At 38.7% G+C, this 22,822-nt stretch overlaps 2 protein-coding genes and 1 long non-coding RNA gene across 4 annotated transcripts; 2 read left to right on the forward strand and 1 right to left on the reverse strand.

Annotated features, from left to right (window-relative positions):
* Positions 1-314: 314 nt before the first annotated feature.
* LOC134620283 (fatty-acid amide hydrolase 1-like) lies at positions 315-7,338 on the forward strand. Of its 2 annotated transcripts, XM_063466357.1 has the most exons (15): positions 315-990; positions 1,345-1,458; positions 1,777-1,917; positions 2,062-2,195; positions 2,347-2,553; positions 2,643-2,683; positions 2,809-2,933; positions 3,127-3,252; positions 4,048-4,145; positions 4,380-4,479; positions 4,574-4,617; positions 4,723-4,762; positions 4,838-4,946; positions 5,453-5,598; positions 6,988-7,338. In XM_063466357.1, exons 1-15 carry the CDS (start codon positions 811-813, stop codon positions 7,108-7,110), a joined length of 1,728 nt encoding a protein of 575 aa, XP_063322427.1. In that variant the 5' UTR covers positions 315-810; the 3' UTR covers positions 7,111-7,338. The 2 variants fall into 2 exon arrangements, with proteins under 2 accessions (XP_063322427.1, XP_063322428.1); XM_063466358.1 differs by lacking the exon at positions 315-990 and having other exon boundaries at positions 1,059-1,483.
* A 2,556-nt stretch (positions 7,339-9,894) lies between these two features.
* On the reverse strand, positions 9,895-11,077 carry LOC134621333 (uncharacterized). The gene is made up of 3 exons (XR_010092192.1): positions 10,857-11,077; positions 10,626-10,688; positions 9,895-10,227 (listed from the first exon to the last, which is right to left on the reverse strand). It is a non-coding gene; the product is annotated as an uncharacterized LOC134621333 (long non-coding RNA).
* Positions 11,078-12,851: 1,774 nt separating this feature from the next.
* On the forward strand, positions 12,852-21,507 carry LOC134621295 (vitamin D3 hydroxylase-associated protein-like). Its single transcript, XM_063467720.1, has 16 exons — positions 12,852-13,060; positions 13,948-14,185; positions 15,801-15,914; positions 16,232-16,372; positions 16,517-16,650; positions 16,802-17,008; positions 17,098-17,138; positions 17,264-17,388; positions 17,618-17,743; positions 17,834-17,931; positions 18,166-18,265; positions 18,360-18,403; positions 18,509-18,548; positions 18,624-18,732; positions 18,930-19,075; positions 21,205-21,507. Exons 1-16 carry the CDS (start codon positions 12,852-12,854, stop codon positions 21,325-21,327), a joined length of 1,995 nt encoding a protein of 664 aa, XP_063323790.1. The 3' UTR covers positions 21,328-21,507.
* Positions 21,508-22,822: the final 1,315 nt, after the last annotated feature.

The following is a 22,822-nucleotide window of genomic DNA, read 5'->3' on the forward strand; positions in this document are numbered from 1 at the left end:
AGTCCAGTTGGCTGATCTTTTTTGCAGTTGAAAATAAACATTGGGCCGGTTTAAATGCATTACAACAAGTGTTTTATTATTATTATTATTGTTGTTGTGTTTATACTGATTAAGTGTTGTAGTGCTAGAAATCTCCAAGAAGTCCAATAATGATAAAAATTAAATGTGATTTATTTCCATTCAATTTTTATGCATGCAAAATGAAAAATATGAAGTTACAACAACCTGATTTTTTAATTTAGTTACGCTGGAAATGTTTATGTCAGTGGATAATTATTTAGTATTGCTCACTCAGAAAATTAGAATTATTTTTAGTACTGTGTACTCACAATGACTCTGCTCTAACTCAGCAACGAGTTTCCATAATTTCTTGGAGCTAATTAATTTTACAGTGTAGAATGAAGTTTATTATTTATGTTCTTGTGCATATAGGCTAAATTAGTACTGTGTTATGCTATTAATCACATAGCATATTGATTTTTGTTAGTGGGTTAATCACTCTTTCTCGCGCTCATATTAGTTGTTGGTGGCTACTGGTTAATGAGTAACTAAAAAAGGCATTTTAGTTACTCAAACTGTGAACATTTGAACACAGAAAACTTAAGTTAACTTTTTACCAGTCCTGTCCTGAAGTTAATCGACCCTACATGCTCACCACGCCCACTTGTTTAGTTCACAGCTAAAACAAGGCAAGCCTGTCGCGTTTAAACCACTGTGTGTTAGGTCCATGTGGCATTTAAACCAATTTGCAGCCCCAGGACAAAGAGGAAAACCACGCAGAACACTGAACTGTTTATTAAGAGAGTAAAGATGGACAACTGGACAGCGGCTCTGCTCACTGGTGTTGCCTGCATTGTGGGATACCTGGTTGTGCGAGTGAAAAAGATCAACAGCCTCCGACAGGCAGAAGAAAAGATCAAGAGAGCCAGAAACAGGAGAGATGAGAGCTTGCAGCGGGCAGAGCAGGCGGTGCTCCGGTACAAACAGTCGGTGAGAGTTCAGAGCTTTGGGGGTTTTTCTACTTTCTCTTTATCGAGAAATCTCAGCTAATGATCTGCTTTTAGTTTAACCTGGTGGAGGATTAGTCACTAAATATCAAAATACTGGGACTTTTCAATGTCTCCATGCTTGGGCCTACTTGAGCATGAAAATGAAAGTTATGACTGTGCAGACCATTTAAGTGCAGTGAACTCATTGCTGTGTTTGAGAAAGTGTGTAAATACGTGGAAAATTGTCAAAGGAAGAATCCTGAATGTGTACATGGATGTGGTTCCGTCTCTTTGTTGCAGCCTTTAAAAGAAATAATAATAACATAATGATTCTGTGTGGGTCTGTGTCTCCTAGCATCCGACAACTGACTCTGCTTTGATCCTGACGCTCTCCCTGTCTGAGCTGACACAGCAGCTGAACAAAGGTTTACTGAACCCCGAGGATGTGCTTTACTCTTACATGGAAAAGGTTCAATATCCAGCATGACACAAAGGTTCACCTAATGTAACATAATAACACAATTCATTCCTAGTAGATAAAATACACCAAAGCTAATTTTAACACTAAGTAGTCATTTAAATTAGTCAGGCTTATCCAAATGTTATTTATTTTTGAAATTAGTCCTACTTATGAATCACTTTTTTTTTTAGTTCTTTTTAGACACACTGGATAATAATATTCATATAAGCAACACAGACTGATGTGTCAAGTAATGTTTGTGTTTCCAACAAGAGTTTAATATTTTACAAAGGTGATGTAATGATGATGATGTTTCCTTTCCAACAGACTCTGGCTGTAAACAAAAAGCTGAACTGCTGCACTGAAATTTTGCTGGAGAGTTTGGACCAGCTGACAACTGTTGGCTCCAACAAGGATGGTCTCTTGTACGGAGTTCCAGTTAGCATCAAAGAAAATCTTGCATTTAAGGTATTACAAAGGTTATCCAATGCAAATCTCAGTTACAGTTAAACGATTTCCGATCAGTATTTGTAAGTATGGTAGAGTATTCTTGAGCATCATAGCTCAGGTATTTGATGTAACATTATCATCTTCTGTTTTTCCCAACACAAGACTCATGACTGTTCTTGTGGTGTGATCATAAACCTGGACCAGCCCGTTAAAAAGGACAGTGTGCTTGTTCAAGTCCTGAAGAAACAAGGAGCTATTCCCTTTGTGAGAACCAACTTGCCTCAAGCCCTTTTAAAGTAAATCTTTTATCACTTACTCACATAAAAATTTACGGCACACGTAAAACTGTGCGCATGTATTAAGTTGCCTCTGTCCGTTCCAAATGTGTATAATATGAAAATATTAATGAAAATAATATGCAAAGACTCATTAACTGTCTGTTGACAGCTATGACTGCAGTAATCCTATCTACGGGCAGACTGTGAACCCTCATAACCCCCAGAAGACCTCTGGAGGTTCATCTGGTGGGGAGGGGGCTCTCATCGGGGGAGGGGGCTCCCTGCTTGGTATAGGCACTGATATAGGTGGCAGTATCCGTATTCCTGCGTCCTTCTGTGGAATCTGTGGTTTCAAACCAACTGCAGGTCGGCTCAGGTGGGTCTCATTCAGTCAGTTTTTGGAAATTTATAACACATTGCTGAGTTAAGCTTTTATCTTTGTTAACACTTTTGGGTAATGATTAGTTTACAGGGGCTTCGTCCAATTTATCGAGGGCAAAAGTCAGGTAAGAAACGTATCTACTTTACATATAAAGTAAATGTAGTTACATAACCACTGTATAGCAATATTTCACCAACACAAACTGTCTCAAATATTTGAGTCACTGCTTTATGTTTTGTATGAAACTAGTGCCGTCATCTGCTGGACCCATGGCAAGAGATGTGGACAGCCTGGCTCTGTGCATGCAGGCACTTCTTTGTGACCACATGTTTTCTTTGGACCCCACTGTTCCACCATTACCTTTTAACATGGAGGTGTGTCCTGTACTGTGGGATTCATATCATCTGTTAATGATTATTTTTTTGGTTAAAAACTACAAATTAAGCCGATACATAGTTGTCCTAATGCTTCACTTTATATTACTCTTTACAGGCTGTAATCTTAAACTTCGCAAACACATCTGATTATATTTAACTGACTCAGGAAGTAAAAATGATTGACCCTTAGATATACAGAAGCTCCAGACCTCTAAGGATTGGTTATTTGGAGAGCGATGGCTACATGCATCCATCTCCAAGCATGGCCCGAGGCGTCAGAGAGGTCAAAGCTCTGCTAGAGCAAGCAGGGCACACAGTAAGACGTCACCACACACACTATGATCACTGTCAAGCCAAGTATGTGATTTAGGGCTGTGCGATATGACCATAATCTCATATCCCAATATAGGACATTTTTCATCCCGATAACGATATATATCACAAAATAGGGCATTTTCTGTAAATTCTGTAAATCTCGGGCAACTCGACTTGCGTGAAGTGTTTTCAGCTGGGCGTTGTGTACCTGGAGTCGAACACTTTGTCCGATGCATGAAGCTATACATTTTTAAACATAAGTTGTAACAGGGGCTCCAATTTCTTTGAGTATTTATTACATGGCGTGCTGAAGGGAAAAGCCTGTTCTAATGTTTGAGTCTAAAGTTTATTTTGAGCACCTGACGGCTCTTTTTTGCTTCCCATGATTCTTGTGTAGGTGGTAGAAGAAGTTTGTCGTGTTTGAGTCTTTGGTGGGGACCGGTTTGCAGCGTAATTTGCATAGTACAGTTTTCTGGTCCGTGTCAGGCTTTTCATAACCAAACCATGTCCATGCTACAGAGGTAGCCCCTCATTTAGGAATAAGGTCCTTGATTTGTTTTGACTGGTCCTTCCATTTGGAGCTACCTGGTGTTGCCTCATTTTCACTGGCTAAGCTGGTATTCTCTGTGCCCCGATGAAAAAATGTTGCTGTAAACGGTTTATTTTGCGACTCCATGACAAACGATAGCATATAATTTGAAATGATAGATGTTTTCATATCGTCATCTGATATATTTCGACATATCGCATAGCCCTATGAGTCATAGGTCATTAATCCTGTCATTTGTGTCTTTAGCTCGTCCCTTACTGTCCACTGAAGATGGATCAAATTATCCCTGAACTATTTTTAAAGGGTGTATTAGCAGATGGAGCTACCACCCTGCTACAAAAACTGTGAGTTGTTCCATTTAATAAGTCAGTTAGTATCATTTGTGTTCTAAACTTAAATCATCTAACATTTAGAGATTTTGTTTCTTTTTAGTACTAACCACTAAACATCATCATGCTGCCATTGTCTTTATGAACAACATGGGGTTGTGGTTCTTTTTGAAACCATTACAGTAATTCTCAGTTCAGTGTCTCTGAACAGACTGTTTTCTTGTGTGCCAATGATCTCTTTCATTTTAGGAAAGGGGGACCTGTGGACCCTTGTCTGGAGCCTCAGGTTTTTCCTTACGGCTTTCCCAAGTGGTTGAAGAAAACCATTTCATTCTTGCTCAAACCCGTGGTGAGTCCTCTAATTCTGTGTCCAAAACATATAAATTTAGACATTGGTTTGAAAATTAATTTTACACCTCAGTTTGTCTTCTTCTTTTGGGCAGTTTCCTCGTGTTTCTGCCACCTTTGGTGCTCTTTGTGGAGTTGGGTGAGAAAGTATTCTTGAAATTGTTCATTTGTGCTTGAATCTCAGTTTCTTTGTTACATTTCCATGTGCTAGGAATTATATCCAAACGTTCTGCTTCATTTTTAGATCTGTTCCAGATCTGTGGAAGCAACATGCTGCTGTTGAGGTACTGTCAGCTGATGATGCATGGTCACGTATGAAAGTCTGAAGGAGAAATTGAGATTTCCTGTGTTTTCTTTAGGACTACATTCATGAGACAATAGCACATTGGAGGAGCTGCAACATCGACGTGCTGCTGTGTCCTATGACTGGACCAGCCTACAACTTCTTATACTGTGGCAAACTTTTAAGTATGGCAAACTGATTATGATGATAACCGCTTTATTTTTATTGTGTTTAGTACTTCTATTTGTAAATGAAGTTTAGCTAAAGGTGTAGTTCATGTTGTAGTGAATTCAGAGAGTTTCCTCACTGGGGAACCGGATACATATAAGAAACAAAACAGAATTGCAGTGTACAAAACAGTTACATGTTAGAATACAAGAGTGTCACAGGACTTACAAAGTGAAGAAAAAGAGACATTTCTTCAAACATGAGGACGACTGCTTTTGTCTACTGCTGAGAAAACTGGGCGTTACAGGACAGAGTGCAGCACAGTAAGAGTCATGAAACTGTCTCCAGACATTACTTGATTAAAAGGTAACCTGGATTACAACATCTGGATAAAGAGCAATGCAAAGGCATTACTGCATTAACTAAATTATATTTAAATTAAACATTAACTGCATTTGTAAAGGTTAAGAATAGTGTTTATGTGTCTTTATCAATAATCTATTTTTGTTTTCTGCGCTTTAAGATGCTGTTAGTTACACGATGCTCTACAATGTCCTAAACTTTCCTGCGGGTGTAGTCACTGTTTCCACAGTGACCACAAAGGATGAGGAGGAACTCAAACACTATAAGGGCTGTTATCAGGACATGTGGGACAAACTCTTCAAAGAGGTAGGCAACATGTACCAGTGAGTTAAGACTGAGTGAGAACATAGAGCCAGATTTACTAACACTTTGTCTCAGGACAAACTGGGTTTTAGCATTAAAAAGGCATAAAGTAGATTTTTGTAAAGAAAGTACAGTAAGAGTAAAATTAGTGCTGGGTATCGATTTTGACTCGAGTCGATTCAGTTTTATCGCAGACATCCAGAAATATTATAATTCTGATCATTCATCACTACATATCCTATTGTTATATCTATGTATAAAAACAAAGCTGACACATGTGAGACTTTATTAGAGGAGTAAGCATCACAGCAGATGCCTTTGTGTCAAAGTAACTGAGGATAAAATACAGAAAAATGTGAATGAGATTTTCCTGGCCTGGTTTTTTATAGCAGATAAATGCCTTAAAAATATTGTCCAGTAGATTAAAAACTGTTACAGTTGTTTCTGTTCTGGATGTTTTCACTGTAACTTAACGCTCGTTCTTTTCTGCAATTTAAAATAAAAGTAATGTTTATATACACGTTGTAGACTGTGTCACTATTTTCGCCCTACAGCATATGAATTGAAATCAGCCGACTGTATCTCATGTGCAAGTGCAACCGATAAGCAAGATCTATAGGCAATCAGACTAACCATTCCAAGGAACTGACTACCAAACCACTTAATGCTAAATTTACTCAATGAAGTCAGAGGTGACTTGTAACCTCCAAACTAAAGGAGTCACACAATGCCAGCGGCAACAAAACTGCTTCCAGCTCTTCAGTTTCACAGCCTGTGCAATAGGGTTGAAAGAGAAACGGCCAAAAAATGGAGAGACAGGCAGGAGGACAACACTGATTTTAGACCCCATCCTCAAAAGAATCAGACCTTTGATGGGCATCATACTAAACAATGTATTTATGTTGATAAAATTTATTAAGTAAAAGTGTGTTTTTAAAGTTTTGTCACGCTCCACTTAAACAGTTATAATTCCAGGATCATAAACAGCACACGGTTTTCAGCACATCAGCTGTGCTCCAACACCATTACTTATTACTGATGGATCTACACAAATTCAGCTGCAAGCACTTTGACAATACGTGAGATCACAGATGTACACACGTACACATACATAACTTTCACGTGAACTCTGCAAATCCATTTTTTTTCTAGCTAAACACCTCTCAGCACTATTTGGGGATTGTGCTCTTTTGCCCTGTTTAGTAAATCTGGTGTTTTAGACTCAGTGTCAGGCTAGCTTTTCATGCAGCAACAACAAGTCAGGAGACCCCGATGTAAAGTCTAAAACATAGATACATTTATTTTTTGAATACTTGTAAATGTGCGTCAGCGTACTTTAATGTGGTTTAATGTGCTGAGCATTAAGTGACAGGAGTGTGTTTTTGTGTTCAGGCAGTGACCGGTGGCGAGGGTCTACCTGTGGCGGTTCAGTGTGTTGCTCTGCCGTGGCAGGATGAGCTCTGCCTGCGCTTCATGAAGGAAGTGGAACAACTGGCCAAAGAAAGCAAGAAGTAAAGCTGCTTTCTTTCTGAGTCTCACAGGAGAGGCTGCAGACTTCAGAGGAAACATGTTAACTTGAGTATTTCCTGTAATAATGAGCTAATCGAGTCATAAATGGAATATTCTCTGCACTACAAGCTTAATCTAGGCACTTTCTGTTTTTTGTCTGTTTGCTAAAGGTTAAATAAAAGTTAACTGGCAAAATTATGCATTTGTTTTTTTTTTTTGTTCTTATATTTTAAAGGCAGGTCTTTTATACTGTCTTGCTATCACCATTGTTAGCATGAACATTTGTCCACTTTTAGGAACCACCACTCAAAACGCTTCATCTTTTGGTGTATTTATTAAAGCATTGGATGATCAAAAATCAGCACGTACATAGATCTCTTCTGTTCAGAAAACTACAGTCTGCAAGCAGTCAACTTCCCAAAAGATAGTAACCTATCTTAGCAGTTATAGAAAGATTTCCATGAGAATGTGCATCTGTCTGATTGGTTGAAAAAATGACACAGGGAAAGAGCCGTGGTTTAGACTTGGCACTCCCTGATTTGTTCTCGTGATAGTCTTTCCACGTGGCAACAGTCATTAGCTTACAGTGAGAGATCTCACTTGACAGAGTGCTCTGTGTGAGAAAACACCTTACCTCAGTTGTTATCAGGGATGTTTTATTGTCATGCTGATATCAGCTTTAACCGACACAATAAAGTCTCTCTTTCTTATTGCAGAGAAAACTATGTTATCACACCCAGTGCCAAGAAGGTTTCTCCTGTATGAAACTGTGTTGTTCATATACACACACATATTAGGCCCTGAACTTTATACATCTTTTGGCAACAACAAGTTGTGGAATGCATAATGTCTTATGTGTCAATGGCTGATTCCACTTTCCTTTATCCCTGCAATACAAAAAATATAGAAGTATAAAAGGACATCTTAACCATACATGAAAATATTTCTCCCTAACACCATCCATTTCATGTAATAAAGCATGAAAAGGCACTAAAAGCTTGAAAACTGGAATCATGTCAATATTAGGCAAAGAGACAGTGCTAGCACATGTTTAAAAGTGTCGAAAATTAACATTAAACAATAGGTATAGAAAATAATCTGCACAAAACACACATATCTCTTTGCTCTAAGCTGTCTGTAAAATTAATTTTATGTATTTTACTAAAGTCAAGTCACTTGTATTTGTACAGGCTAAAGCCATGTGTGTTTAAATGGCTTCACAGGTAATGTTTAAAAAATAAGGTCACTAACATATAAAACAGAAACTATATGTCTGTGTTTGTATGTGCGTATGTGTATTTTAGTTAATCAATAGCAATGAGAAATCTGTGTTGCAATATCTGTGTCCTGAATGTGCAGCAAGTTATAGATACTAATCTTCTGAAAAAAGGTTTTGAGGTCAAGGTAGCTGGTGCAACCCAGTTTATTTTTTAAATATAGTTAGCATACTATGATATTTACCCAACAGCATATGTTTCAAAGTATTCTGGATGGAATTATAGTATAAAAATGATAAATTACTCTTTCTGGACTTTAAAGTGGGCTAATTGCCTGTTGACCGCTCCCCTCTGATAGTTAACATGTTCCCTAACAGCACTCACTGAATTACTTTGAACTAAAATTATTGTAAAATAATAATAAGAAACCCCCAACTTATTTTCGATGATGATGATATGAGTTAGTACATAGTACATTTGCTTTTGTTTAGTATGTCATTCATTATGTAAATTTTTGGGAAAATATTTTTTAATTTTATCATAAATAAATGATCAAAATATTGCATTCTGAGCAGAAGATGATTCAGAACTGAGAAGGCTGACAGAAAAAGTTCTATTTGCTAAATAAGACCTAAACTAATTAAGTGTAGTGCCACCAATACCCACTATGTCATTTAATCTAGATATTAGAATATTGTGGTCTACTGTGTCAAAGGCAGCAGTTAGGTCAAGCAAGGTCAGAACAACGTGGTTACCAGAATCACATGCCAGAAGAATGTCATTAACGACCCTTAATAACGCAGATTCTGTGCTATGATTCTGTGCTATGAAACCTGAGTGAAAAACCTCAAGGATGCCATTATCATCTAGAAAACATTTCAGTTCATGAAAAACAATTTTCTCTAAAACCTTGTTAAGAAAACACTGTAAAATCTAATTAGTTCCCAGAACTCAAAAAAATTATGGAAACTCGTTGCCTCAAAAAAATTGAGTAAAGCTTAGCTAAAAATGACTAAGTTAGGACAACGTATTTATTTTGAGTACTCTGTACAAGCTCATTTGTTCCCAGAACTCAAAACAATTGGATCAAGTTTACGTAAGATGACCAAGTTAGGGCAACTTACTCATTTTGAGTACACTGTACAGCCTTGTTAGTTCCCAGAACTCAAAAAAATTATGGAAACTCGTTGCCTCAAAAAAACTAAGTAAAGCTTACTTAGGATGACTGTTAGGACAACTTATACATTGCAAGTCTGCAGTATTAAGAATAACTTGATATTTCTGACTTTCTGACAATACTAATTGTTTACCTACTGACAAACATTTCAAGTTCAACTAAATGAAAAAACAATTTGTGGTACCATGAATATGATTAAAAATAATTAACAACAATTTTTGTAATGATGTTAAAATGAGCACAACTTTTACTTTCAAACACAACAAAGTACAACAGCCAACATACTGGACACTGTTCTGCTGAATAAAAATTATATTGCCATCACTGTTACAACGAAACAAAGTCTCAGATGTAATTATTCTGAAAATAAGTTTAGGTCTACCACAAGTTTGTTTTGTACTTACATTATTTATATAATCAACATAAAATATTTATTGTTCTGTCACAAGTGCAGTCTCTAATTTAAACAACACATTCGTTTTTCATTCCAACACATGAGCTGGAATGTTGTAATATTTTAAGGATGGCTTGTTTCCAGTCCAGGCATTACTGCCTGAATGACTGTCATGGATCGAGGTGATTCAAATGTAGGTGCAGAAGAAAGTCTTTAACTTCCCTTAAGTACAGTGGCAGTGGATGTGGGTTGGAGATGCAATGAGCTTGAACCTGCAGGTGACCATCTTCACTGACCACACCATCTGTGACGGAGGACTCATCTCTCCTGGTGTCCTGCAAGCAAACAATCATATTTTTTGGAACATGAACTTAATTGCTTTCTTAAACATTTTTTCCTGCATTTGGTATAAAACAGACTCCAATTTAGACAATCTCAGGCTCCATCCCCACCGGAGAGGTGACATTCAATGTCCCAAATTGTCAGTCTGGATAGCCGTGACCACCACACAACACACAATATTGTCATGAAAGCATCATTTTAAAAAGGTCTATGCAAACATGGGCAATAACTTTCATTCTAATGATGTGCAAAATGATTTGGGCACAAAACAAATTTTGCTGTTAGAAAACTTGCAGACTTCACTATATACAGTGTAGACCCTCTAAACTAAGTTTGGGGGATGTGATCTTTCAAGAAATGCAGACCAAACTGTTGTTGTTTGTTTACTTACACAGCATGTCTTGTAGAATTAACTGGAGTCACAGCAACAGCATAGTGCAGTCATATCTCAAGTCTAATAACAGAAGACAGGAAAAGATCAGTAAAGAAACAACTTCCCCAAACCAAAGCACAAACAAAACAATAAGTAAAACAGGCTGATCTAAAGTATGATTAAAGTTCAGCCTGATTAATATAAATGTCACTGACAGTTGCAAATATATTGGAAAACCAAAATACTTACCACTGAGTTGATGTCTTTCTGTCCAACAACAGGAGTGCTGGTCCCGAGCCTCAAAGACAGTAAGAAGCAAGCAGAGGGAGAAAAAACAGAACATTTTTCAGAAACTGATTTGATCCTTAATGGCTGTGCAATCATTGTAACATAGAGTTCGCTTATGTTGTTAAATAAAGGCTAGATTTGACATTAATAGATGCCACAGATGTTCTAAAGCTGCCACAAAGCATGAAAACGTCGGAGCATTTTGCAAATATGTGATGTCTTGATAGATCGAGCAGATATTTGAACTTTACACAGCTACATTCTCGCCTGAAAATATCTTAAAAGTTTATTTTGTGGCCCAGAAAAAGTAATAAGTTTTTCAGCCGCGCTCCTCCGCCATTGCCGCGCTTACAAGTGCGCACAGGCTCCGACAACCGCAGCCGACAAATGCGATCCTCTTTTTCCCCAGACTACCCTTTCTGGGTCACAAAATAACCTTTAAAGATATTTTCAGGCGAGAATGTAGCTGAGTAATGCTCAAATATCTACTTAATTTATCAAAATATCACATATTTGCAAAAGTGCTTTCACGTTTTCGGAGAGCTCCGTTATCCACCCCCCACACCCACCCTACCCCTAACGGCTGCACCTCCCAAAGAATTTTGTCTGGGCTCTTATCTCACTTATTTATTTCAAACAATCAACAAAAAAAATCACCGACATAGTTTTATGTAAGGTTTTTAAGGCTGTGGTGTTAATTTTTAAGTAACATGAGCACAGCGGCAGCAGCAACGCTAGGCTAACACTAACTAGCTAGCAAGATTATAAACCTGGTGCTAAACTAAGAGAAGCCACAAAATCAGTTTGAATAAGAGTAAACATTTACTCACCAAGTCAGTAAAGATCCACAGCAATGACAACAATAATATCTCCAGGTTTGCCCAATATATTCCATAACAAATGCTGGTGCCATGAACATGCGGACTGATCCGCGAGGGAGGAGGACGGTAGTCACGTGGCATTTTCAAAACACATCTTTCATCCTTCCGCCCTGAGAAGCAAAACTTCCAGCTTACTTATTTTTTCTAAGTTAGGACAACTCAAATAAATCGAGTTTATCAGCATTTTTGCATAAAAAGTACTGGTAACTTATTTAAATTGAGTTCTAATAACAAATTGATAAAAATTGAGTTCAGCCTATTTAATAGTTTTAATTAAACACAATATTACATTTTACAGTGAAGGCAGCTTGGAAATAGGCCAATAGTTAGCTAGCACTGTGTGATCAAGCCCAAGTTTCTTAAGCAGTGGCTGCACTCCTGCATGTTTGAAATGTGCAGGAACCACACTAGAGGACAGACTGCTGTTAATAATGTCAAGGACAGATTGCCGGGGGGGGGGGGCTTAATATGATGAACCACATCCCCTAAAATCGAGAGAGTCACAAGCTCAAACTGAGTAAAAACAACAGAGACAGAGGGGTCACAGTCAGAAGCTGTATAAGAGCCTTGGTGGTGACATGCTTTACTATAAAAAAGCTCAGAAAATTATTGCACATATTAGGAGAAACTTCCAAACAGACATTCAATGGAGTATTAAGAACAGCCTCAATGGTTTTAAATAACACAAGTGGGTTATGACTGTTGGAAGAAATAATATTTGCAAAGTATTCCCTTTTTGCCTCTTTGGCAGTGTTCTAGTAGCGATTCCAGCAGTCTTAGAATTTGAAATGACATCTAGAGCCACAGATTCCAAGATGGTTTGACAGCAAGAAGGTCTTCTGTATCAGAGGAGACAAAGTCTGAAGGGCCACAGGGCTGATTAAGAGCAGCAGAAAGATACATCCTTTTTGTAAATATCCGCTGTGCTTCCACCTCCGCCTGACGTCTGTGGCGAGTTAAAATAGCAGCAATCCACTGGTAGAAGTTCAGACAGAGCACTGGACTCACCAACACTCAGCCACGTCTCAGTCACACACAGAAAATCCAGATCACGGGAACCGAAAAAGTCCCGAAGATGAAAAGTGTCGCTCAAAAACGATCTGTCATTCACCAGGCCAATCCTGACAGGAGCTGGAGCTGGAGCACGGGCTTCAGCAAGTCGAGAAATCCGACGCAGCGGTCTCAGGTTTCACGGCGGAGGTCATCAAAGCCGACCACGGGCACTAAGCAGACATCAACAGGATCCAGGAAACGCCGAGACACAAACAATCTTGGGAACAATCCGTGCGCTGGTTAGAAAACAGCAGAAAAATTCCTTAGGGAAACCTTTAGCTTCAACAGCCGATATCATTAATGTAAATTGCAATACAAAGTTATGGGAAGCTTAAACGTAGTTTCAAAATGATTACATCCGAGGCTTTGATTCATTGTGAAGTTATTAAAGTTTAAATTGTGTAACAGATACATATATAAAATAAAAAATATGAAATGTTGATTTGAAAACATTAAAAACATTAAATAACACCAGCTACAGTAGTGGTGGTTTGTTGTTCAGGAGAACAGTTTCCAGTATGTTGGCTGATCAATTTTTTGCGTTTAAAAATAATCGTTGCGCTGATTTAACGCTTTACAAGAAGTGTTTTTCATTATTATTTTGTATTCATATTTACATACACTTTTTATATTGTTTATTGTGTTGTTGGACTAGAAATCTTTTAAGTCAACAGTGATAAAAATTTAATGGGATTTAGTTGCATTCAATTTGTATGTAAGCAAAATGTTAAAACGTAAGTTACCACAAATTGTATTTTAATTTAGCTGAACAATAAATGTTTATGTCAGTGGATAACCATTTAGTATTTCTCACTCAGAAAAATCAAGCTATTCTTACTGCTGTGTACCCACAATGAAAAAGTGGCTCTAACTCAGCAATCTTAAGTAAGCTGTACTTTTCTTTAAGGCAACGATTTTGCGTAATTTCTTTACATTCTGAGAACTAATTAGATTTTACATTTTAGAATGTGGGTTATTATTGAAATGAATGGCCATGTTGCTGCATGTAGATTAGGGAAGCTACGGTACATGCACAACACGCCCACACCTAAAGACAAGCCTGTCGTCGTGTTTAAACACCTGACTGTTAGGTCCACTTGGATTTTTGCATTTTGTAGCCCCAGGACAAAGACGAAAACCACGCAGAACACTGAACTGTTTATTAAGAGAGTGAAGATGGACAACTGGACAGCGGCTCTGCTCACTGGTGTTGCCTGCATTGTGGGATACCTGGTTGTGCGGGTGAAAAAGATCAACAGCCTCCGACAGGCGGAGGAAAAGATCAAGAGAGCCAGAAACAGGAGAGATGAGAGCTTGCAGCGGGCAGAGCAGGCGGTGCTCCGGTACAAACAGTCGGTGAGCTTTGAGCTGTTTAACTTTCTCTTTACAGAGAAATCTCAGCTAATTATGTGCTTTTAGTTCATGAATATCAATTTACTGGTACTTTGCAATGTCTACATGCTTGAGCATGAAAATGAAAGTTATGACTGTGCAGACCATTTAAGTGCAGTGAACTCACTGTCGTGTTTGAGAAAGTGTGTAAATACGTGGAAAATTGTCAAAGGAAGAATCCTGAATGCAGTAGCGGTTTTAGATACGGGCGACACGGGCGGTTGCCCGGGGCGGCATCGTGGTGGGGGGCGGCATCACGGGCATCGGCAAAAAAAATAAATAAAAAATTGCTCGTACTCATGCTGAGCGACGTCATGCCAGCGCGTATTGGGGATGGCACAGGCACCGATCGGATTTCTATCGCCCATTTGCTGGGAGTAAGGGCGCCCTCCGTTTGCGAGGTGCGCCTGCTGCTTGCGGCACAGTGAGGAGAGGGCGGGGCGGCGGGGGATTCTCTGGCTGGCTGGAGCAGCGTCTAATAACCAACTCGCAAAATAAAACAAAATAAAAACAAACCAACAAACACGAAAACAGCAGACATTATGATACAGACTTATAATTTGCACCAATGTTTTTCCTCGGTGCGCCTGCTCGCTGCTGCATTCAAAGTAAACTTTATTGTCATCTCCCCTACATACAGTCCAGTATATAGAGAGACGAGACGAGAGGCTCCAGTTACAGCAGTGCAAGTAAACAAACAATAAATATAAGAAGAGTAAGAAAATAAATATACACTTTAGAACTCGGGGTAAAGGGATCAATAACAATTTAAAATTTATATTTTATATTTTGATGATTTAAAGTCTTACACACAACCCGTGGAAAGGGGAGGAGGGCGGCTGCTTCCAAATAGAACACATTTCATTCATAATGTTGTAAATCCAAGCCCATTATGTATTCATGATTTGAATCCTGGGTTCAAAGCCGTCAGGTCCTCAGTTTAGAAAAAAGAGAAAAGAAGAGGAGGAGAAACGAGCAAAAGATACAGGTAAGCAGATGTGTCATTGGATAATGGCGGTCATCCTGAAACAATCAGAATCAGAATACTTTACTAATCCCTAAGGAAGTTATGTGGGTTACAGTTGCTCCAAGAAGAAATGGTAAAAATAGTAACAGTAACAGACTAAACTCCAAAACAACACATTATGTTACAGATTGTAATATTAATTAGTCAGTGTCAATTGTTGATTTCTCCTGTTCTCATTGTATGACGAATTATGATGGCTGTTTGATAGCCGTTTGCATACTATGCATACTCTCACTCTCTTCATATTTGTGTGTGTGTGTGTGTGTGTGTGTGTGTGTGTGTGTGTGTGTGTGTGTGTGTGTGTGTTTCTCTTGTGAAATTCTGTATGGTTCCGACAAAAGTTCTATGTTAATGTACAATCCTGTGTGTGTGTGTGTGTGTCGGGGGGAGGGGGGGGAGGGGGGCGCCAGAGGGAGTCTTCGCCCAGGGCGCCAAACAGGCTAGGACCGCCACTGCCTGAATGTGTACATGGATGTGGTTCCGTCTCTTTGTTGCAGCCTTTAAAAGAAATAATAATAACATAATGATTCTGTGTGGGTCTGTGTCTCCTAGCATCCGACAACTGACTCTGCTTTGATCCTGACGCTCTCCCTGTCTGAGCTGACACAGCAGCTGAACAAAGGTTTACTGAACCCCGAGGATGTGCTTTACTCTTACATGGAAAAGGTTCAATATCCAGCATGACACAAATCTTTCATAAAAGATAAAATACAGCAAAAGCCAATTTTTACAAGTAATCATTTAAATTACTCAGGCTTATCTTAATGTTGTTTATTTTTGGCATTACTCCGACTTATATCTCACTGCTTTTTAGTTCTTTTTACACAGAATTGTGTCTTATTACAGTTAAAGTTTAGACACACTGGATAATAATATTCATATAAGCAACACAGACTAATGTGTCAAGTAATGTTTGTGTTTCCAACAAGAGTTTAATATTTTACAAAGGTGATGTAATGATGATGATGTTTCCTTTCCAACAGACTCTGGCTGTAAACAAAAAGCTGAACTGCTGCACTGAAATTTTGCTGGAGAGTTTGGACCAGCTGACAACTGTTGGCTCCAACAAGGATGGTCTCTTGTACGGAGTTCCAGTTAGCATCAAAGAAAATATTACATTTAAGGTATTACAAAGGTTATCCAATGCAAATTTCAGTTACAGTTAAACGATTTCCGATCAGTACTTGTAAGTATGGTAGAGTATTCTTGAGCATCATAGCTCAGGTATTTGATGTAACATTATCATCTTCTGTTTTTCCCAACACAAGAATCATGACTGTTCTTGTGGTGTGATCATTAACCTGGACCAGCCCGTTGAAAAGGACAGTGTGCTTGTTCAAGTCCTGAAGAAACAAGGAGCTATTCCCTTTGTGAGAACCAACTTGCCTCAAGCTCTTTTAAAGTAAATCTTTTATCACTTACTCACATAAAAATCTACAGCACATTTAAAACTATGCGCATGTATTAAGTTGCCTTTGTCCATTCCAAATGTGTATAAAATGAAAATATTAATGAAAATAATATGCAAAGACTCATTAACTGTCTGTTGACAGCTATGACTGCAGTAATCCTATCTACGGGCAGACTGTGAACCCTCATAACCCCCAGAAGACCTCTGGAGGTTCATCTGGTGGGGAGGGGGCTCTCATCGGGGGAGGGGGCTCCCTGCTTGGTATAGGCACTGATATAGGTGGCAGTATCCGTATTCCTGCGTCCTTCTGTGGAATCTGTGGTTTCAAACCAACTGCAGGTCGGCTCAGGTGGGTCTCATTCAGTCAGTTTTTGGAAATTTATAACACATTGCTGAGTTAAGCTTTTATCTTTGTTAACACTTTTGGGTAATGATTAGTTTACAGGGGCTTCGTCCAATTTATCGAGGGCAAAAGTCAGGTAAGAAACGTATCTACTTTACATATAAAGTAAATGTAGTTACATAACCACTGTATAGCAATATTTCACCAACACAAACTGTCTCAAATATTTGAGTCACTGCTTTATATTTTGTATGAAACTAGTGCCGTCATCTGCTGGACCCATGGCAAGAGATGTGGACAGCCTGGCTCTGTGCATGCAGGCACTTCTTTGTGACCACATGTTTTCTTTGGACCCCACTGTTCCACCATTACCTTTTAACATGGAGGTGTGTCCTGTACTGTGGGACTCGTATCATCTGTTAATGATTATTCTTTTGGTTAAAAACTACAAATTAAGCCGATACATAGTTGTCCTAATGCTTCACTTTATATTACTCTTACCTCAACTGTTATTAATGTCCTGAGATACAGAATTAACTTTACAGGCTGTAATCTTAAGCTTTGCAAACTGATTATGTTTAATTGACTCAGGAAGTAAAAATGATTGACCCTTAGATATACAGAAGCTCCAGACCTCTAAGGATTGGTTATTTGGAGAGCGATGGCTACACGCATCCATCTCCAAGCATGGCCCGAGGCGTCAGAGAGGTCAAAGCTCTGCTAGAGCAAGCAGGGCACACTGTAAGACGTCACCACACACACTATGATCACTGTCAAGCCACGTATGTGATATGAGTCATAGGTCCTCAATGTTGATATTTGTGTCTTTAGCTCGTCCCTTACTGTCCATTGAAGATGGATCAAATTATCCCTGAGCTTTTGATAAAGGGCTTATTTGCAGATGGAGCTACCACCCTGCTACAAAAACTGTGAGTTGTTCCATTAAGTAAGTCAGTTAGTACCATTTGTTTTCTAAACTTAAATCATCTAACATTTAGAGATTTTGTTTCTTTTTAGTGCCAACCACTAAACATCACCATGCTGCCGTTGTCTTTATGAACAACATGGGGTTGTGGTTCTTTTTGAAACCATTACAGTAATTCTCAGTTCAGTGTCTCTGAACAGACTGTTTTCTTGTGTGCCAATGATCTCTTTCATTTTAGGAAAGGGGGACCTGTGGACCCTTGTCTGGAGCCTCAGGTTTTTCCTTACGGCTTTCCCAAGTGGTTGAAGAAAACCATTTCATTCTTGCTCAAACCCGTGGTGAGTCCTCTAATTCTGTGTCCAAAACATATAAATTTAGAGATTGGTTTGAAAATTAATTTTACACCTCAGTTTGTCTTCTTCTTTTGGGCAGTTTCCTCGTGTTTCTGCCACCTTTGGTGCTCTTTGTGGAGTTGGGTGAGAAAGTATTCTTGAAATTGTTCATTTGTGCTTGAATCTCAGTTTCTTTGTTACATTTCCATGTGCTAGGAATTATATCCAAACGTTCTGCTTCATTTTTAGATCTGTTCCAGATCTGTGGAAGCAACATGCTGCTGTTGAGGTACTGTCAGCTGATGATGCATGGTCACGTATGAAAGTCTGAAGGAGAAATTGAGATTTCCTGTGTTTTCTTTAGGACTACATTCATGAGACAATAGCACATTGGAGGAGCTGCAAAATTGATGTGCTGCTGTGTCCTGTGATTGGACCAGCCTACAACTTCTTATACTGTGGCAAAACCTCAAGTATGCCAAACTGTGTATGACAGACAACTTAGTTTTTGTATCTATCACTTTGTTTTTAAAACACTGTAATCTAAGGACTTTAAAGATGTTTAAAGTGTTCACACTTTAAACATCAACATTTAACAACATTTTTAAAGGCTAAGAATGGTGTTTATGTTTCTTTATCAATAATTTATTTTTGTTTTCTACACTTTCAGCTGCTGCCAGTTACACAATACTCTACAATCTCCTTACCTTTCCTGCGGGTGTAGTCACTGTTTCCACAGTGACCGCAAAGGATGAGGAAGAACTCAAGCACTATAAGGGCTGTTATCAGGACATGTGGGACAAACTCTTCAAAGAGGTAGGCAACATGTACCAGTGAGATAAGACTGAGTGAGAACATAGAGCCAGATTTACTAACACTTTGTCTCAGGACAGGGTTTTAGCATTAAAAAGGCATAAAGTAGATTTTTGTAAAGAGAGTGCAGTAAGAAGACTGTGGTTAAGAGGTGGAAACTCTGAGCCTTTTGCAACTGTGTATGTCTGCAAGTGAAACTTTTGTCCACTGGTCAGTTTATTTGGAAAACTAAACGAAGATGTGATTAAAAAGATACAGATTACCAAGTATGGATGGGAACAATGTTCCCTCTAAGCTGCGTGCGTTCGCAATTGCGCACTGCTGGCACGGTCTCTGCACAACATGTACCAGTGAGATAAGACTGAGTGAAAACATAGAGCCAGATTTACTAACACATTGTGGCAGGCCAGGCCATCCAGTATTACTTAATTATTCCCAGGAGAAGCCAATTCATTACACAACTCATTACATTCATATTTCTCTGTAAAATTAGTGCTGGGTATCGATTTTGACTTGAGTCGATTCAGTTTTATCGCAGACATCCAGAAATATTATAATTCTGATCATTTATCAGTACATATCCCTATTGTTATATCTATGTATAAAAACAAAGCTGACACATGTGAGACTTTATTAGAGGAGTAAGTGTCACAACTAGGGATGGGTATTGATAAGATTTTCACGATTCCGATTCCATTTTCGATTCTGTTTTACGATTCGATTCTCTTATCGATTCTTTTTTAAAAAAGGAGAACACTAAGGTCGACTAGCTTAGAACTTTGTTTTGTATCTTCTCTTTGAACAAGATAGAAATTTAGGACTAACATGGCTTTACAAACCCAACAGTGAGATCTTAAGAGATCCACAGCCTACGGCTCTTCAATGGGGTGTCACAGGGTCCCCAGGAAAAAAAAATTGTAAATGTAAAATAATAAAATAAATATTCTTCTGTAGCAATAACAAAGTATAACATAAATTATTCTGTAGCAATTACACAAGAATATCCAGTAACGTCCCTGCCTACAATTAAACACATTCACTTACCGAAAATCGGGGGCATCTGCTGTGGCAAACGGCTGCAAGCCTTTTTACCACAAACTTAGTCACTGCTCGGTGACATTCTGGCCTGAAAGGAGACGCTACCGGTAGACTGCAGCGACAACTGCCAGCATCTGAGCCAGCCAGACTCTGTCTCTCTCATCATGGTCACCTAAATGCACAGTAATGGCAGGTTTTGTAATAAGGCAGATCGCGCTAACATAATATGCACCGTTAGTTGATTATTTACCTGCCGCATTAACGGGAGAGGACGTGCAAACATTACAGCTGCTGCTGGGTTGAGATTCACGAGTCCGGAGCGGAATTAAAAACACGACATTCATTTAAGGTTATCGCGTGTTTTGTGAGCAAATGCTTTTGCACATACATAACTTTCACGTGAACTCTGCAAATCCATTTTTTTTCTAGCTAAACACCTCTCAGCACTATTTGGGGATTGTGCTCTTTTGCCCTGTTTAGTAAATCTGGTGTTTTAGACTCAGTGTCAGGCTAGCTTTTCATGCAGCAACAACAAGTCAGGAGACTCCGATGTAAAGTCTAAAACATAGATACATTTATTTTTTGAATACTTGTAAATGTGCGTCAGTGTACTTTAATGTGGTTTCAATCAGCTGCTGTAGCACATCTGTCTCGGGCTATGTAGAGCTCATCGTTGGATGTTTCCTATTACTCCTCTGTGCATGTTGAAGTAATAATAAACATTACTTGCTTGAATCTAATTTTTCCCTTAGTATCAGTTATATCTTGTAATAGCTAAATTAAGAAACCACTAGGACAAATCAAAAAGAATCTCAGCTTTTGGATATTATTTTTAATTTTTTTTTTTTTAAATTAATGCAATTATTTTTTCTCTGGAAGGTTATTTAAAAATGTGATGTATTACTCTGAACATTCACTTCAATTTTATTTACTTAACATGACTTTACACAGAACCAAGAACTGAACCAGATCAGTCTATTGCAGCTCCAATATTTGTAGAGGTTTTTTTTTTTTATTACAGTAGATGGATGAAGGAGACTGCGGTGTGTTCAGCTGCTGAGCATTAAGTGACAGGAGTGTGTTTTTGTGTTCAGGCAGTGACCGGTGGCGAGGGTCTACCTGTGGCGGTTCAGTGTGTTGCTCTGCCGTGGCAGGATGAGCTCTGCCTGCGCTTCATGAAGGAAGTGGAACAACTGGCCAAAGAAAGCAAGAAGTAAAGCTGCTTTCTTTCTGAGTCTCACAGGAGAGGCTGCAGACTTCAGAGGAAACATGTTAACTTGAGTATTTCCTGTAATAATGAGCTAATCGAGTCATAAATGGAATATTCTCTGCACTACAAGCTTAATCTAGGCACTTTCTGTTTTTTGTCTGTTTGCTAAAGGTTAAATAAAAGTTAACTGGCAAAATTATGCATTTGTTTTTTTTTTGTTCTTATATTTTAAAGGCAGGTCTTTTATACTGTCTTGCTATCACCATTGTTAGCATGAACATTTGTCCACTTTTAGGAACCACCACTCAAAACGCTTCATCTTTTGGTGTATTTATTAAAGCATTGGATGATCAAAAATCAGCACGTACATGGATCTCTTCTGTTCAGAAAACTACAGTCTGCAAGCAGTCAACTTCCCAAAAGATAGTAACCTATCTTAGCAGTTATAGAAAGATTTCCATGAGAATGTGCATCTGTCTGATTGGTTGAAAAAATGACACAGGGAAAGAGCCGTGGTTTAGACTTGGCACTCCCTGATTTGTTCTCGTGATAGTCTTTCCACGTGCACAGCAAAATCTCCAGTGTTAAATTAACACTAGAGAGTGTCTATATGGGTCCACACCTCTGAGTGTTAAATGAACACTTTTGATAGTGTTATATTTTCAGAAGACTCCTAGTCAGTTTTGGAGATTAACAATGACTAACACTGGGCAGTGCTGATCTTCTAACACTGGAATATTTCTAACATTTTGAGTTATTTTCCAGTGTTAGAAAATAAGCACTGCTCAGTGTTAGTCATTGTTAATCTCCAAAAGTGACTAGGGGTCTTCTGAAAATATAACACTGTCAAAAGTGTTCATTTAACACTCAGAGGTGTGGACCCATATAGACACTCTCTAGTGTTAATTTAACACTGGAGATTTTGCTGTGTGGCAACAGTCATTAGCTTACAGTGAGAGATCTCACTTGACAGAGTGCTCCGTGTGAGAAAACACCTTACCTCAGTTGTTATCAGGGATGTTTTATTGTCATGCTGATATCAGCTTTAACCGACATAATAAAGTCTCTCTTTCTTATTGCAGAGAACACTATGTTATCACACCCGGAGCCAAGAAGGTTTCTCCTGTATGAAACTGTGTTGTTCATATACACACATATATTAGGCCCTGAACTTTATACATCTTTTGGCAACAAGTTGTGGAATGGCTGATTCCACTTTCCTTTATCCCTGCAATACAAAAATATAGAAGTATAAAAGGACATCTTAACCATACATGAAAATATTTCTCCCTAACACCATCCACACACACACACACACACGAAGAGAGAGAGTATGCATGGTATGCAAACGGCTACCAAACAGCCATCATAATTCATCATACAATGAGAGAAGAATATATATGACACCTTTTGGGGGGGGGGGGGGGGGGGGGGTGAGGGGTGTGGGGCGGGGGGTGAGGGGTCAGGGGGTCAGGGGAGGGGGGTTTTTGCCTGGGGGCATT

This window comes from Pelmatolapia mariae, linkage group LG23, assembly GCF_036321145.2.
Source record: "Pelmatolapia mariae isolate MD_Pm_ZW linkage group LG23, Pm_UMD_F_2, whole genome shotgun sequence".
In the NCBI taxonomy this organism is placed as follows: domain Eukaryota; kingdom Metazoa; phylum Chordata; class Actinopteri; order Cichliformes; family Cichlidae; genus Pelmatolapia; species Pelmatolapia mariae.